This window comes from Hyla sarda, chromosome 2 (genome assembly GCF_029499605.1).
Source record: "Hyla sarda isolate aHylSar1 chromosome 2, aHylSar1.hap1, whole genome shotgun sequence".
Taxonomy (NCBI): Eukaryota; Metazoa; Chordata; class Amphibia; order Anura; family Hylidae; genus Hyla; species Hyla sarda.
The window spans coordinates 279,078,661-279,097,884 of NC_079190.1; the positions used below are offsets into that span (position 1 = coordinate 279,078,661).

Below are 19,224 nucleotides of genomic sequence, written 5' to 3' on the forward strand. Positions count from 1 at the left end.
ACTTGTGTGACCAGACTGTCCTAGTGCAGGAGATCAGTACTGGTGAGAGGTGTGAGACAGCTTTAGTACAGGTAGGAAGAGTTAGTTGGGGGGTTTTCAGCATCTTTTATTGGTCTGGATGACCCCTTACTACTTGTAGCTACCTGTTGTTCCTATGTTTTTTTGGGAGTGCAGGAGGTCTATATTGATCCCTAATAAATTTTAAAGGGGAGACCTTTCCCACCAATACATTCCCGCTAAAAGGGAAAGGTATGGCAAGAAATTACCGTATTTTTCACCCTATAGGACGCACCGCCGTATAAGACGCACCCAATTTATAGGTGCAAAATCTAAAAAAATAAAGATTTTGAACCTAACAGTGGTCTTCAACCTGCGGACCTCCAGATGTTGCAAAACTACAACTCCCAGCATGCCCGGACAGCCGTTGGCTGTCCGGGCATGCTGGGAGTTGTAGTCTTGCAACATCTGGAGGTCCGCAGATTGAAGACCACTGCATAGGAGGTAATACTCACGTGTCCCCGCCGCTCCGGACCCGTCACCGCTGCCCTGGATGTCGCTCCATCGCTATCGCCGCGTCCCCATCGCTCCGGAACGTCTCTGCTGCCGGCCGGGTATCCTCGCTCTCCGTCGCCGCCATCACGTTGTTACGCACGCCGACGCACGTACGCGACGACGTGATGACGAGGAAGGAGAGCGCCGGCCATACACGGGATCCCTGAACGGAGAAGACACCGAGGAGGCAGGTAAGGTTCTGTAAGCACTAACCCGGCTATTCAGTCGGACTGTTCGGGACCGCCGCGGTGAAATCGTGTCGCTTTCCCTTCAGATGCTGCGGTCAGCTTTGATCGCCGTGTCTGAAGGGTTAATACAGGGCATCACCGTGATCGGTGATGTCCTGTATTAGCCGCGGGTCCCGGCCGTTGATGGTCACAGGGACCGTCGCGATCGGTGTGTATTGACCATATAAGACGCACCGACTTTTTCCCCCCAGTTTTGGGGAAGAAAAAGTGCGTCTTATACGGCGAAAAATACGGTATACAAGCTTACTGTACACGGTACATTTACAGGTTTAGAATGTGCAAAGGGAAAGACCCTCAGTGAGTCCCCAGAATGCACCCCCCCCCCCCAAACTAGGAGTACCCACTACTGGATCAAGGTCACCACCTCTACGTACATAACTTTTATACCAGCCTTCCCCTCTTTAAGTCTCTCTCCACTGCAGCTTGTGGCACTGTACGGAGAAATCAAGGAGGCCTTTCAAGATATCCCCCACCGATCCCTATGTTGGTCAGATATAAGGACAAGAGGGAAGTTCTTATGCTGACCACAATTCCTGGTAAAGGTAGCACCCCTATACCACTTCAATGGTCCTCAAACCTAATTGTATTGGGGACTGCAACCAGTATATGGGAAGAGTGGATCTCCCTGATCAAGTCCTTAAGACCATATAGTGCCCATGCACAAAATAATAGCATGGTACAAAAAGGTGGCAGCATACATGGTCCAAATAGCATTGTACAAGGCATTTGTACTATAGAGATGTGCTGGCAATGCTTTCCAGGAGGCTAATTGGAATCAGTATCATAAGGTTGTTTTTGCCTTTCTCTGGGTCAACACAGTAGGAATATAGTAGGGATATGGTCAAAGACATATTAACTAAATTAAATTAAAGCCCATTTTTAATCCGCTGGATTTACTAATAGGGCGTACACCTTAAAAAAAAAATGTGTGTGTGTAAAACATGTAATAATAAAGAATCTTCCTGCTGCATGAAGAGTGGGGTCGGCACTTGCCCCATGCATTTAAAGGGGTATTCCAGGCCAAAACTTTTTTTTATATATCAACTGGCTCCGGAAAGTTAAACAGATTTGTAAATTACTTCTATTAAAAAAATCATAATCCTTCCAATAGTTATTAGCTTCTGAAGTTGAGTTGTTTTTTTCTGTCTAACTGCTTTCTGATGACTCACGTCCCGGGAGCTGTCCAGCTCCTATGGGTATATTCTCCCATCATGCACAGCTCCCGAGACGTGACATCATTATTGAGCAGTTAGACAGAAAACTTCAGAAGCTAATAACTATTGGAAGGATTAAGATTTTTTAATAGAAGTAATTTAAAATCTGTTTAACTTTCCGGAGCCAGTTGATATATAAAAAAAAGTTTTTGTCTGGAATACCCCTTTAAGACCAAACTAATTCTCAATGTTACTAATAGGGTAGAAATAGATCCAATCTTAAGACATTTTTAGAAGAACAGAGGGGACATTTATTAGCCTTTTACATTGCTTTTTGGTGTAAATTTGGAAAAGTGATTTTGACTTAACTAACTTAGTTGCTTACTTTTTCACTTTGCAATGGTCAGAGATTTATGACATGCAACTTTTCTAAAAAAAAAAAAATGTTGCAGCTTTTTCACATAGCTCTAAGTTACACCGTAAACATACACCAGCCCAAAACTGGCTTGAAAAATGGTTGTACAAGATCACACAGGTGACAAAAGTTGCAGAAAAGTTGCAGAGAGGGAATCATACAAAGTGGTGCACTGAAGGGAAATTTCCTAAAAACGTGTACTAGCCCCACATTTATCACAGGCCCTTCACCACGTACTAGCCCCACATTTATCACAGGCCCTTCACCACGTACTAGCCCCACATTTATCACAGGCCCTTCACCACGTACTAGCCCTACTTTTATCACAGGCCCTTCACCACGTACTAGCCCCACATTTATCACAGGCCCTTCACCACGTACTAGCCCCACATTTATCACAGGCCCTTCACCACGTACTAGCCCCACATTTATCACAGGCCCTTCACCACGTACTAGCCCCACATTTATCACAGGCCCTTCACCACATACTAGCCGTACTTTTATCACAGGCCCTTCACCACGTACTAGCCCTACTTTTATCACAGGCCCTTCACCACGTAGTAGCCCCACATTTATCACAGGCCCTTCACCACGTACTAGCCTAACGGGGCACATGCTGCCTCCCCGCCTCTCCCATAGAGATGTATGGAGGAGGCGTGCCGGCCGCAACGTCATGCTGCGGCTGGCATGCCCCCTGCACAGGACAACCGCGGCCCCGTACAGGAGATCGCCGGGGGCCCCAGCGTTCGGACCCCCCGCGATCAAACACTTATCCCCTATCTTGAGGATAGAGGATAAGTGTTTGTAATGCTGCAGATGTCCTTTAATAAATTTGGTGCATGTTCACTCCAGCTACACTATCAAAACCTGTGTATAACATCAGTGCGCCTATAGCGACTTTGATAAATCTCCTTCATCATCTCTATATGAAAAAAACGATATAGCAACACACAATTGAAATATTATCCCTGGAGTTGAGTTAATGACAAAATATGTAGATTCATAGTGACATAAAATGCATAAAGTACAATAATAATATTCAGCAAGGCATAATTACATAGATTGCTAATCTGTACAAGGACATACTGAGCGATATAGTGATATTCCTACAGCGGGAACAGTACACAAGGCATGTTTAAAAAGCCGCTTAATATACTAAGTCGCAGTGCAAAATAATGAAATGGAAGTGAATATAAAATGTGTACAGCATATACATGTGCATCATTGCTCTACAATCTCAGGAATGGCAGCTATGAATAAAAAGATTCTATTAGGAGGTTATAACAAAAAGGTATGCATAGGAAGACAGTCCACTGCGATCTTCCTATCTATCTGTCTCCATGGGGCACTTTTCTATCAATGTCCACTAGACTGTTTTCATAGCCCACCTCTGGCACGTGTTACTATGGCAACAAATCTGTCTAAGGAAACTGCAAGGAAAAGTATCAGATGTGTCATCTAAGTGTTGTATAGTAACCATGGAGTCATGCAGAAATATAGTAAAAGAAATATTTCCGTAAACCGATGGCTAAAGGGGTTATCCACCATAAGGTGATTTTAGTACATACCTGGCAGGCAGTAATGGACATGCTTAGGAAGGATCTGCACTTGTCTTGGGACTAAATGGCTATGTTGTGAAATTACCATAACACTGTGGCTAGCTTTTTGTGAACTGGTAGTTTGAGTTTTTCTTTTTTTTGTCTACAAATCCCATAATTCCATTTTCCTCCCTCCCACACATCAGCCACCCCACCCATTGAAACATAAATGAGCTGCATTAATTCAAAGGACCTGTGGTTTTCAATCAGGGTATGTACAGCTGTTGCATTAGATTCAGATTGATCTCTATCCCACCAAGCGATCCCTCCACCAATTGAAGCAGACAGGCTCCCTGTAATCAGCTGACTAGTGAGTCAGGTTTCGGCCGCATTGCAATCTGGGAAAATTCTGAGACAACAGTCATTTTGTATGCTGATAAAAATAAATATTGGGGTGAAAATCACATAAGGATTGTGAGAAAACCATTACACACAGGTACAGACACTATATTATGAACTACACTAAGCCCCTGTATCATAGTCAAATAAAAAATAATCCTGGAAAACCCCTTTAATAGATTAGATTGTTTAGAAATTCAGAAATATTTTTGTACAAATACTCCTTGTCTTTTAAATATGTATGAACACTTTAGTGACATAGCAAGGATAGGCCACATCTAATGGTGTTGTTGCTTGAGCTGCAATAACATACTTGTAGAGATCCTGTTTGAAGTGTCCTTATTGTTATACAATGCAGAAAGTCTTCAGACTCTTTTATTTTATTTTATTTTTTAACACATTTTGTTATGTTGGGTCCTTTAAATTAAAACAAATATGTTTTTCCCCATCATTCTACCCCAAAATGACAAAATTAATATGGAAGAATAGAAATTTTTGCAAATTTATTAAAAAAATGAAAATGTCAAATTTTGCATGGACATAAGTATTCAGACCCTTAGCTATGACACACTGAAATTTAGCTCTAGGGGGAAGGGGGGAGGCTCTATAGAGATGTTTCTATACCATGATAGAAGTCACCTGTGGTAAACAAAAACTTTTGCTAATTTTCCTTTTCAATAAATTAGTAAATATTTCTAATATTGCGTTTTCACTATGTCACTATGGAATGGTTCGAGAAAATTTGATTTTTGATTTTTTTTATCACACATACCTGCAACATAACAAAATGTGAAAGGATCTGAAGACTACACAAATGCATGTATGTTGTTTGTAGCCATTCTATTAAGAAACTATCACAGGCACCAGAATATGTGTATAAACCTATGAATATAAAACCTTTAGAAGAGGATTGGAGGGAGAACATCTGCTGCTTTTCGTTAAGCAGGGGAAGCACAGTTTTTACATCGTACTAGGATGAGCAATAGATATGAAGCTGAATATCATTATTACTGGTAAATAAAACTGAAATCATTAACAGTCACAGATATAGCACATTCTTTATAGAGCTTGCATTGGAAATGCAACACCTAAAAAGTAGATTATTTATTTATGGTATATAGTTTCTTTTGGACTTGGAGCTCTAAAATAAGTTAATGTACTTTAGAAAAAGGATAAAAAAAATAAAAAAAAAGCAAGTAGATAAAAATTAGTCATTTTAATTCAAATTAAAGTTAAAGCTTACGTGTCATATCACTGTTACTCACTAGGTCATTTGGATGCTTTACATGTCTTTTTTATATGTCTAGCATATGTATTTGGCTCACAAATTCCTCTGTTCTGCTGCTTTCTTTGTTCTGACATCTAAGCACTGATTTACAAAAATCAAATATGTATAAATGCTACACACCCCGGGAGTTATTTGTAAATAATTACCCTAAAAGTGCAACATGTAGTGGCTACCCATAGAGTATAAAGTAACGTGCCCAAAACCAAATGGGCTAACCTCATTAGCCCTCCCAGACTATGGCTCACATTTATCATTGCAGTGTAAGTGAAGCATTTTTTTACACCTTTTTTTTTGTGTGCTGATAATGTGTAGAAGAACCAAATTTATTAAAAGGTAAAAGAGCTTTGTGCAGGTCCACATTTTCTGAAATTTCTGTCTACATATACACCAAAAAGCTACACCATGTCTGGGCTGGTGTAGTTTTAGAGACTTTTCAGTGGCTTTGCGCCTTTTTTTGCTCCTTTTTACAAAAAGGAGCAATTATAAATCCCTTCCATATCATGTCTATTGCCAAAATCAGTGGATTGCAACTCAAAATCAGTGGATTGCAACTCAAAATCAGCAGAAATGTGTAAACAAAAAGGGGCAAAAAAAAGGCGCTAAAAACCCTGCTTGCGCCTTTTTTGCCCCTTTTTTAGACATAAAAAACAGTCTAAAGACAATGATAAATGTGGGCCTATGTGTATGAAAAAAGCCTATAATATAGACTCCAACAGAAATGTTACTACCCAAGAAAAAAATTGAGCTATTTACACAAAGTCACTTGAAAAAATGACTAATCTTTATTATTACAAATAGTGTAACATACAATAAAATCATGTATTTAAAAACAAGGAGGAATACAAACAACAGAAGGCGGCAGCCAGGGACATGTGTAAGTCATAAACACGTAACAACATAAAACAACATAAAAGTGCCTAATACCATGAGAAACAGTGTGGACTAGAGAAATCTGATAATATGGGCTGTATCAAAAAAAGAGGGCCCATATTTTTGGTCACTTTTTATATCATGAAAAAATGAATAATAAATGATCAAAAAGTCCGATCAATACAAAAAACTTCAGAATACTGCGCAAAAAATGAGCCCTCATACAGCCTGTACGCAGAAAAATAAAAAAGTTATAGGGGGTCAGAAGATGAGAATTTTTTACTTATAAATTTTCCTGCATGTAGTTATGATTTTTTTCCGAAGTACGACAAAATCAAACCTATATAAGTAGGGTATCATTTTAATTGTATGGACCTACAGAATAAAGAGAAGGTGTTATTTTTACCGAAAAATGCACTGCGTAGAAACGGAAGCCCCCAAAATTTACAAAATGAAATGTTTTCTTCAATTTTGTCGCACAATTAATTTTTTTTCCATTTCGCCGTGGATATTTTGGTAAAATGACTAATGTCACTGAAAATTAAAATTGGTGGTGCAAAAAAAAAAGTCATCATATGGAATTTTATATGCAAAATTGAAAGCGTTATGATTTTTAGAAGGTGATGAGGAAAATATGAAAATGCAAAGACGGAAAAACCCTGCGTCCTTAAGGGGTTAAAATATACAAAAATCCCCCCAGTAAAACTTGAAAACACCCCTATTTTCCTATTTTTCAAATAAAGCACTGTAAATAAAAAAAAAAACATATTTGGTATCGCCGTGCGTGCTATTGTCTGAACTATTAAATTATGATGTTTCTGATCCTGCACGGTGAACAGCGTAAACACCAAAAGACAAAACTTATGATTTTTTAACACGTCCAATCCCAGAAAAAAAAAGTGGTCAAGAAGTTAACACTAACACAGCTCCACATCTTTTCCATATTATGAACTCCTAAAGAATTATTGCCCCACAAAATTGCACAATTCCATATTTTTTTTAATTTTGCCTTATGCATATATTTTTGTCTGGCTCCGTAATACATTATATGATAAAAAAAAAGTAGGCCAATTAAAAGTACAACTTGCCCCACAAAAAAAGAAGCCATAATACAACTTTGTCAGTTCAAAAAAAAAAAAAAAAAATGATGGGTCTTAAAATGTTAGGAGAAAAAAACCTGAAGCAGAAAAAAACTGAATTTGCTAGGTCATGAAGGGGTTAATAAGATATTAGTCTATATGAAGAGGTGTCCAAAAATAATATATTCCTAAGCCTTTTATCTAAAGTAGAATCCCAGTTTTAATTAGCCCATGTTACAGCATATAATGTCATTGCTGTCATCTTTCCACTTTTTATGAGCCTGGTTGGAATTGCATCAGTCCGGTATGTGCTGAGGTTGTGTCTCCTAAACAGTATAATGAGCTTTACTTGGATGGGAAGCAGAGTAAGACGAATAGAGTTTCAAGGAATGGCTCCGAATATCTGCTTTATTTGGCACCACATAACTTTTTAGCACTAAGGGATCCTGAGTGATTTTTACCTTATTTGCAAACTATTTATCACTTTCCTGGCATCACTGCTCAGTGACGGGAGCCATGATCCCAGGAGTGCGGAGTGTGACTATCAAGGCTGCTTATTGGCTGCAACAGTCACATGACCTTGGCTCTTAAAGCAAGACTGACCTGCCGAGGCAGAAGAAAGGGGGATCTGTGTGTGAATGGAAGAGGGGGGGGGGGGGTATGTCTGTTAATTTAATTCATTTGGAGCCTTTTTATTATTATTATTTTTTTTAAGATAGAGAACCTCTTTAAGCTGAGGGGAGTTATGTGACCAATATTCCATGCACCCTTACATATAAAATCCACCAGATTTGGCAGTAATGCGTAAGATGTTAACCCTTGCAATTCCAAATCCTACAGTGTATGCAGAGGTATGTGCATTGTAATGCACAACAGGACAAGTTATACAAGTTTAACTAACAATAATGAGACACAACTAATGACACGTAAAGAGAGAACTCAGTTGCTAGATCATGGTACTGGGACACTTTATATGGAGTAGAGCCTTTGCTTCATTATTCAATACAGGGCCGGACTGGTGATAAAAACCAGCCTGGAAAATAATGCATACCATCCCCACAGCATTATGTCAGCTAACAGCCACTGTGCGCGAAAGGCGTGTCACTTTATGTGGCTGTAAATAGAAATCCCGCAGCACTCCAATATTAGGGGGAAAAAGAGTGTACGTTTATTTTCTCAAACGTTGCATTTGGTATGAGGAAATAAACGTACAATTTTTCTTCACCCTGATATGGGAGTGCAGTGGGATTTCTGCATTGTCTTAGCTACATACTGCGACCTGTGACCTAGGCTCCCATTGAGCCCTCCTGCACCTGCACATCTGTTATACTTGGAGAGCTAAGCGGCTATGCTGCTGCTTCTTGCTGTTATTATATTAATCTGTATATATACACAGGGATAAAGTCCTAAGGGAAAAAAGTGTGGGAACTCACCCAAGATTTCCACTTAATGGCTGGTCCTGCAGGACTCCTGCTAATAGGAACAACGTTCCTGCTGTGGAAAGTGTGCAGGAACTCCGTTCCCATGCGTTCCTGCAGGACTTGAGCCCAATATATATATATATATATATATATATATATATATTTGTGTGTGTGTGTGTGTATGCGCTGACAGCAGTGACAAGAGTGAGTTTTCTGCTGCGGGTGGGCAGCTCTGTGTGTGGCCAGCAGTCACTAGCAGACACACAGAGCTACCCAGCTGTAGCAGAGAGCTTGCTCTTGTGACTGCTGTCACCACATCCGCAGTGTGAAAGACACTACAGATGTGCACCGTGTGACCCTACCCTAATAGTGAAAAATGGTGACAATGCCTGGGTAGATTTCCCCCATATACAGGCTCCCCCCCTTTCCACCATCCATATTAGGTTGGTAGATTTCCTCCCTTACCTCCCCCCCCCCTTTTGATTAGACAGGCAGGTACACTAAAATTAAAGGAGGACAGCGCTTCATAGTGTGATATCGTCACGACCAGTGCATGTAGGTAAAACTGGCACTTACCAGATTCAGTTATACTCCACCAAGTGTAACATTGGAGATAGCATGAAAATGTAAGTGCCCGCAGCCACTCCAAGTCAATTCCACATGACTCTCAGCAATAAATGTTTCCGCCAAAACAACGACAGGACTAGAATGGCGCTCTTCTACTCCCGTTGATGTTTTGGAGGAAAAATGTATTGCTGAGAGACAGGTAAGCTGTCTGGCTTCCCTACATACACACCTCCCCTCCTCCCCCCCATCCATATTAGCACTATTTGTGAAAAAAAAAACCAGCAACTTACCTTGCACAGCACCCACACAGAGCCGTTCTGTCCAGTGCAGTAACAATCATCGTCATAGCGCAGGCAGAATGATGATGTCATATCATCGCGCCACCAGTGGCATGAAGCAGACGTGCTGTGCGGCCTCCCCAGAGTTGTTAAGTGAACTGTGTGGCAGGGCTGGGTGATTACGGCTCTTAGCTCTGCCACTCTGCGACCGCTGAATACAAGGTCCTAGTATCAGGACCTTGGATGTTAGCGTGAGGTGGCAGCACAGCCGCGCTACTTTCCATGCGGCCGCATCGGCGGCCACAGGGCGGGTGGCATACCAGGAATTTTCCCGATGTCCTGATAGGCCAGTCCGCCCTGATTCAATATTGCCCAAAATGGGAAAAAAAGAATAAATCCTGGTATAGGCCAATACAACAAACTTTTGGCTCGCATTGATGAAATGGATATGTCTGATATATGTGCCAGGAGTTTTCATATTATATAAAGCAAATGCAAAGTGCAAACACAATGTGAATGTAGCCTTAGTAAGATTAACTTTAACTATGTATAAACATTTCCCTTACATTCCATTTGTCTTCTCTAAATCCATAAGTAATGCTACCAATACCTCAATATCCCATGATTGATTTTAACAATTGCCAAATAACCTTAGTGTGAACATATTTAATCCATTGTTTTCATATATAGCAGAATTTTGGAACTCATAGGCTCAGATGTTTATGCTAATACTAAGTAATACCGCTTTTAGGTAGAAATAACAATATAAATGTCAATCGAATGAACATGCTGAGGGCACAAGATAAGTGGTTCCATATTTAAGGCCCTTAGGTGGCATTTTTGTACCGTCATTAGAATGAATAGAGATATGGTATTGAAGCAATTTCACGGTTAAAATCTTTTGATTGTTTTCTTAAAGTTTATTCCTGTTGACATAAAAGGAAATGTCCCTACTCCTGTTTGGTTCCCGTTTCCAGTGGTTCTATATCTTCAATGTAGTAGAACAACAGCTGCATGTATCTTGGCCTTTTTATCTTGTTTGTATAGCTCTCCTCTATTGCCACCTAGAGGTTGTTATTATCACTTAAAATGTTTTACCTTTCTAATGTAATTTCCAAATGGACTTGAGTCTGTTAGATGAGTAACTGGTAATGGAATGAGTTCTTTATGTATCTGCAGAACTAGTATATAAATAACACTTAATGTACTCACGTCATAAATGATTAGCTATAATGTCACACTGGTTACATGGTAAACAAAGCTATTACAGGAAGAAATGTTAGGAAAAAAGAAACTGCAAGAATAAGATAATAAACTCCTACTACCTGTACTACTACATAAATATGACAGTATATGACGCCCATTCTTCAAGAATATAGTAGGGTACTGGAATAATAAACTACGTAATATAAATTCCTGAATGGATCACTTTAGTTTCTAATAAAAAGCTGAGTGTTTCCTTGTTGCCTTTTATAGCTGTCAACATATAACATTCTGTGTTTGCTGACAGGTTTACATGGAAATCAAAAAGAATTTGAGATTGTTTTACAGATTATTTGGAGTACTAGCACATATAGGGGTATATATGATAACATATAATATAGTAACATTATATTAGAAACATTATATTACATTACATTATACATTATATTATTATTTTTTTATTACTCTTTATTTTAAATTTTTACACAAAACATAAATGACATCTCCTAATATAAGGAGCGAATAAACAATCATAATACACCAATTAATGGGAAGTACATAAAAGTAACAATAAAAATATAAAAGTAAAAGAAAACAAATAAAAAAATAAATAAAAAAGGAAACCATATTCAAAAAGGGAAACATACATTATATTATGACATATATACATTATATTATGACACCACTATGTATCTGCAGCACTACTACCCAGGGGGGTCTCTGTGTGACTACCTAAAATGTGTTGCTATCACATGGATGCTGCTGTTATTGCTAACAGATGAACAATGTATTATTATTTATGAAAAAATATTTATTGTATATTAATTGTTTTTACTAACTGTGTATGGTAATTGACAACAAGCCACTAGAAAACACACCATATGTTGCACAAACTAGCAATGTATGCAAAATAGTATCCTAGATAATAAAGGACTACCAGCTGTTCCTGAATGAATTCTGAAAGGGGCACTATGATATAATTGAATAAGTAAAGAGTCATTTATTTACACAGAATTGATTAAAATCAATTAAATCCTAAATGAATTTGTTCCTGGAGATGACACATTTTTCTGCATATATTATACTGTAAGTATTATAGCCATACACAGTGCTTGTACCTGTTCCCAAATGTCTGAGGTGTATAACAATATAAATTATAACATTTAATCACAATTGCGGGCTAAAACACTGAAAAATGCAACATACACGTATAACATACGGCAAGGTCTCCCTGTTTAGTCTTATGAAAGTCATTCCGTATACAGGAAGGGGGACCTAGGATGAAGAGAGTGGCATTGCCCAGTCTTTCTACCTAAACCTTGAGGGAGAAGAAAAGCAACAATAGTCCTCTTACCCTGTACTCATATCACATCCATATATCCGGTCCTCATATCCCGTCTTCATATCCCGACCTCATATCCCAACCTCATATCGCGTCTTCATATCCCGACCTCATATCCCAACCTCATATCGCGTCTTCAAATACCGTCCTCATATCCCGATCACATATTCCATCCTCTTATCCCGTTCATATCCAAACCTTTTATCCTGTCCTCATATCTGGACCTTATATCTCATCCTTATTTCTTATATATATATATATATATATATATATATATATATATATGAATAGAAGAAAGCAGCACGCCGAGGATTACACTGTGAATGGGTGCCTACTGCTGTTGATGCAGGTTAGAGATCCAGTAGTATATCCAAAGAAGAAGCGGTGGCACTCCAAATCAGTGCTACGTTTCGGCAACTATCACACATTATCAAGCAAAAAAATGACACACAGTGTTGTATATTTATGGCCACTCAGGGCCAAATTAGCATAATTGCACAATTACATCATTAAAATGAAAACATGTATAAAACGTGTATATACTGTAAACTAGTGATATATAATTGATGACGGAACACATAAAGAACACCAGGGGCTAATAGCGCGCGGCAGCGATCGTGGTGCCACGCGCTATTAACCCTTTAGTCGCGGCGTTCAAAGTTGAATGCCGCGTCTAAAACGAAAGTGAAAGCTGCCCTGCTGCTCAGTGGGGTTGATCGGGACTACCGCAATGAAAATGCGGTGTCCCGATCAGCTGGGACACGAGGGGAGGTCCTCTTACCTGCCTCCGGCGTGTCCCCTCAGCGATTGATTGCTCCAAGACTGAGATGCAGGCTTGAGCAATCGACCGCCGATAACGCTGATCATTGCAAAGCTATGGCTTTGCAGTGAACAGTGCTGGCAATCAGTGTGTGCAGTGTTATAGATTGAATTGTGTAAAAAAAAGTTAATATATGTGATTTAACCCTTTCCTTAATAAAAGTTCAAATCACCCCCTTTTCCCATAAAAAAAACACCATGTAAATAAAAATAAGCATATGTGGTATCGCCGTGTGTGTAAATGTCCGAACTATTAAAATATATAGTTAATTAAACCGCACGGTCAATGGCGTACGCGCAAAAAAATTCCAAAGTCCAAAATAACATATTTTTGATCGCTTTTTATATCATGAAAAAATTTATAAAAAGCGATCAAAAAGTCCGATCAATACAAATATGGTACCGCTAAAAACTTCAGATCACGGTGCAAAAAATGAGCCCTCATACCGACCCATACACGGAAAAATAAAAAAGTTATAGGGGTCAGAAGATGACAATTTTAAACTTATAAATTTCCGTACATGTAGTTATGATTTTTTCCAGAAGTCCGACAAAATCAAACCTATATAAGTAGGGTATCATTTTAATCATATGGAACTACAGAGTAAAGAGAAGGTGTCATTTTTGCCGAAAAATTTACTGCTTAGAAACGGAAGCCCCCAAAAGTTACAAAATGGCAGTTTTTCTTCAATTTCGTCGCACAATGATTTTTCCGATTCACTGTAGATTTTTGGGTAAAATGACTGATTGCACTGCAAAGTTGAATTGGAGGTGCAAAAAATAAGCCATCATATGGATTTTTTGGTGCAAAATTGACAGGGTTATGATTTTTAAAAGGTGAGGAGGAAAAAACTAAAGTGCAAAAAACGAAAAACCCTCAGTCCTTAAGGGGTTAAGGGAATACACTTGATTTGCCCAGTGATAGTACAGCAATCTCCCTATATAGGTAATTAGCACGTGCAATCCTGGGGTGCGGTGGAACCACTGCACATCCCTGATGCACATACTAGGAACACTCCAATCCCAACATGGACATGACAGGACGGGGCGTCCATGGTGCATACCCTGTTCCGGAGAAGAACCCATACATAACAGGCCCATCATATTGATTGAAGAATGATTGTGTTAGTAATATCCTGGTTATCAAGATCACAAATACACTAAATAAACAAATGAACAGCAGTTAAAGTTGCAGAATCCAGTTCCAGTCTGCCATATCTCTGTGAGTATAGCGTCCACTCCCCTCTTTCTTTCTGAAATAGAAACAGAGAGGGAAAATTTATTAGTTCCATCTTACTCAGAAACTGGAAAATCTCAGTAGAAAATAGTTATCATGCATTATGTACTGTATATATTTATTTATTAATTAACAGTGGTAGTGGCAGGAAGTCCCCGTGATGTAGGTTCATGTCAACATGTCAGTCATGTGACTGGAAGTGTCATCTTCCAGATTACAGGGATTCCCTTTTACAAAACCGGCAGATGCACCACTTAACCAGCATGGCAACCCACACGTGACTCTGCCCCATGTTTGCATACTAGTTAAAGGGCACATTTAAAATTGTCAATACATGGCATGATTTCTTGGTTCAGATAAAGCCTTCATAGATAGTAGAAACAACTACCCTTTTTCAACTAAATTTTGGATTAAAAATAAATAAAAATATACAGAGGTTTTATACTCACATATCCCATTAAAATCTGCCAGAAATATTTAGTGACATTGCTATAATGGAAAAATGAAATGCCTTGTGTAGACACCATTACGTGGCACATGCCTATGAGTGGCAGTGCTTGTGTGGTGGTAACAATGACCAGTGGGGACTTTATACAACTACCTGGCTGCACAGTGTGCATGAGTTTTTGGTCTGCTCAGGTTTATTTGTGGAGTTATACTATCTGTTGAAAATGTTTTACACCTTTTGAATTGTGTAGCTCATTTGTCTTTAATTGTTCTTTTCCTCTCTAACAGGAGGGCAAGGTTTAAGCGTTCTAACAGTGTGACTGCTGGGGTTCAGGCTGACTTGGAGCTGGAAGGCTTTCCTGGACTAACTGTTCCCACAGAAGACAAAGGCCTACAGTTTGGACGCTCCTTTCAGAGGCACTCCTCTGAGCCCTCAGACACCAGCCAACAGTACTCAGTCTATAAGACAGTTCATACTCAAGGTCAATGGGCATACAGAGAGGACTATCAAATGCAGTATGATACTGGAGAAGAGCCTCGCCAGGAGTCCTGGATGGACAGAGGCACTCGGAGCCTCCCAGACTCGGGCAGAGCATCCCCCTGTCATAGGGATGGAGAGTGGTTTATTAAGATGTTACAGGCAGAAGTGGAAAGGATGGAAGGATGGTGTCAGCAGATGGAGAGAGAGGCAGAAGAGTATGATCTACCAGAGGAAAGTAAGTATTGACTTTTACTTTAAAATATTTGTACCCTTTGTTTGCCCCCCCCCCTTAATTACACCCCCTCCCCCCCCCTTTATTTACCCCCTCCTCCCCCCCCCCTTAATTACACCCCCTCCCTGGAGCGGACTGACAACACTCAGGGCCCACGGACCAAAAAAAAAAAAGCAAGGGCCCCTACTAGGCTCTGCAGCTCGTCAATCTTCTGCCACACTCCTATTCCACCTAAATCCCACACACAATAAACTAAAATTTATATATATATATATAAGAAACACTTTAATATGGGTAAATTTCCATGACCAATAATACTGGTATACAAGGAGTAAATATATACCACCACTCAATAACTGGATAATACCGCTATACTGTACTGAATAAAACCACTATACACAGACCAGTATACTATAAAGGATCTGTATACAATATAAGTAATTATATACAGGACCATATGGCGGTAGATATCAGCTGTACACAGGATCTGTACACCATATAAGTGATTGCAGTTACATTTTGGGACTCACAATTACGTATTTTCTGATCAGCGGCGTCTTCTTTCCTTTTCTTCTCCGTCTGGATATCCGTGTGGATCTCTTAACATCTGCAGGAAAAATATGTAAGACTCTGCATATATTCAGTGCCCTCCTCTACACAATCTTTCCATCTATAGGCCCACAAACTGTAATAATGCCCTCCTTGGTGTCCTGCACAGTAAACGGGCAGGTAGGTAGGTAGCCAGGTAAATAGGTAACTAGGTAGGTAGATCAGGAAGCCAGATATGTAGGTACGTGACAAGTTAGGTGGGTAGGGGGCTAGCTAGGTAGTTAGGCAGCCATGTATGAAGGCCAGGTATGTACATAGTTAGGTAGCTGGGTACGTAGGTAAGTAGTTAGGCATCCAGGTATAAAGTTAGGTAGCCCCCCTCCCCTGTAGGTATAGGCAGCAGAGTTAAACCCCCTTCCCAATAGGCAGCAGAGTTAAACCCCCTTCCCCTTTTTTCCCATAGGTATAGGCAGATTCCCCCCCCCCCCTCTTCCCAATTGGTATAGGCAGAGTTACCCCCCTCTTCCCCATTGGTATACGCAAAGTTACCCCCCTCTTCCCTATTGGTATAGGCAGTTACCCCCCCCTTTCCTCCCCTTTCCCCATAGGTATAGGCAGAGTTACATCCCCCCCTCTTTCCCATAGGTATAAGCAGGTACACCCCCCCCCTCTTTCCCATCGGCATATACAGTTACACCCCCCCCCCCTCTTTCCCATAGGTATATGCAGTTACACCCCCCCCCTCTTTCCCATAGGTATATGCAGTTGCACCCCCCCTCTTTCCCATAGGTATATGCAGTTGCACCCCCCTCTTTCACATAGGTATATGTAGTTACACCCCCCCCCCTTTCCGATAGGTATATGCAGTTACACCCCCCTCTTTCCCATAGGTGTATATGCAGTTACACCCCCCCTTTTCCCATAGGTATATTCAGATACCCCCCCCTTTCCCATAGGTATATGCAGTTACACCCCCCTTTCCCATAGGTATATGTAGTTACACCCCCTCTTTCCCATATGTATATGCAGCTACATCCCCCCCTCTTCCCCATAGGTATATGCAGTTACACCCCCCCCCTTTCCCATAGGTATATGCAGACACCCCCCCCCCTTTCCCTTAGGTATATGCAGTTACACCCCCCTTTCCCATAGGTATATGCAGTTACACCCCCCCCTCTTTCCCATATGTATATGCAGCTACACCCCCCCTTCCCCATAGGTATATGTAGAGTAACCCCCCTCCCCTTCCCCATAGGTATATGTAGAGTAACCCCCCCTTCCCTTCCCCATAGGTATATGTAGAGTAGCCCCCCCTCACCATAGGTGTATTTAGAGTACCCCCCCCTCCCCTATAGGTATATGTAGAGTAACCCCCCTCCCCTTCCCCATAGGTATATGTAGAGTAACCCCCCCTCCCCTTCCCCATAGGTATATGTAGAGTAGCCCCCCCTCACCATAGGTGTATTTAGAGTAACCCCCCCCCCTTCCCCATAGGTATATGTAGAGTAACCCCCCCTCCCCTTCCCCATAGGTATATGTAGAGTAACCCCCCCTCTCCTTCCCTATAGGTATATGTAGAGTAACCCCCCCCTCCTCCCCTATAGGTATATGTAGAGTAACCCCCCCCCCCTTCCCCATAGGTATATGTAGAGTAACCCCCCCCTTCTTCATAGGTGTATGCAGAGTTGAGATAAATAAATAAAAAAAGGATGCTCACCTGATATCCCATTCAGCGATCTCCTCAGCTGCAGGGCCCGCGTCTTCTCCCCTCCACAGTGCAGGCTCGATGAGTGACGTCATCGGCGCCAGTACTGCGTGGGGGCGGAGGTCACGTCTCCTCTGTGAAGCTGCAGATGCGGCTCACACAGAGGGGACGCCTTCTCCTGTGTGTGCGTGTATCGCGCATACAGGAGAAGGCACCACTGTCTGCTGGGGATCTGGGACGAGTGGCGGCAGCAGGTCAGTCCGCCCCTGGCACCCCCCTTAGTACGCCTCTGTGTCACAGAATCAGGTGGGCTGGCAATTATATAGCCATCTTGGCTTGCAGAATAAGGCAAATAAATATATTTATTTACTGTTTGTTTATATAGTGCCAACATACTCCACAGCGCGGTACAGAGATTGTCATCATTCACATTGGTCCCTCTCTACATTGGAGATCATAATCGTAATTCTAAATGAACCATCAGTATGTTTTTGAAGGAAACCTAAGCAAAGCAGAGGGAAAACATGCAAACCAAGATCAGATGTTACTTCTGGAATTGATCCCAGGATCCAGGCACTGCAGAACAACAATGCCAATCGCAATGCCGCCCCTAAATCACAGGTCCAACAACATATTCTTTGCTAGGAAAATTAAAAAATATTTCACTGAAATATGATTCTTTCAAGGTTGTTTAATGGTGCACAACAAGTCTCACGCTCCGCTGTACTTATGTACTTAAAATCCATCTACCGGACTATATCTCTGTAGTGATATGATGGGACCATATGTATACTGACACTGGCTGGCATAAGGAACAGCACATGGCAGACTGCACCTGGAGCATAAGAGGAGTGGGGAGCATAGAATGCCCTCTGTATTGGGGTCTGAATAATTTTACCCTCTGGTCTGAGATTTGAATCTAGGGGCCTGGGGGTCTAATTGATTTTGGGGTCTAGTCTGAATAATATTATCAGAGGTCTAATTTTGAGGTCCGGGAATGATTTATCTTAGGGTCCTAGTGTATGGGTTTGAATGCATTTTGGAGTCTATATATATATATATAGATAGATATAACAGTGATACGGTGCATAAGTTGCTACATATAACTGTACTCTATTTACTTATGTGGTCTTCAGAGCTTCTTTGTAGAATTGGTATCCAACATTATGGGGGACATTTATCAATGTTTGCTTATGTATTCCTTTTTTGACTTCTTTTTTTCTTACTATGTTTTTGCTTATGTGCGACTTATTTATCAACTGGTTTCAGCCTGTTGGTAAATTTCTTTCAGGTAAGCAATTATTTTATTATTTTTTTTGCTTTGGTAGTGGCTTTTTCTGCTCCATGTCTGAGCTGGAGTAAATTTAGTAGCTTTTTCATTCGATGCAACTTTTTTGGGG

At 40.6% G+C, this 19,224-nt stretch overlaps 1 protein-coding gene across 13 annotated transcripts in view; it reads left to right on the top strand.

The window, feature by feature from the left end:
* The window catches only part of DLGAP3 (DLG associated protein 3), a 538,301-nt gene that overhangs the window by 484,158 nt on the left and 34,919 nt on the right, over positions 1 to 19,224 (top strand). For all 13 annotated transcript variants that reach the window (XR_008888792.1, XM_056557211.1, XM_056557221.1 and 10 more), the window contains one exon: positions 15,146 to 15,573. Coding sequence is in view for 12 of the 13 variants with exons in the window: in XM_056557211.1 (XP_056413186.1) it covers positions 15,146 to 15,573 (428 nt within the window). In the remaining variant the exon portion in view is untranslated. The remainder of the gene's footprint in view (positions 1 to 15,145; positions 15,574 to 19,224) is intronic.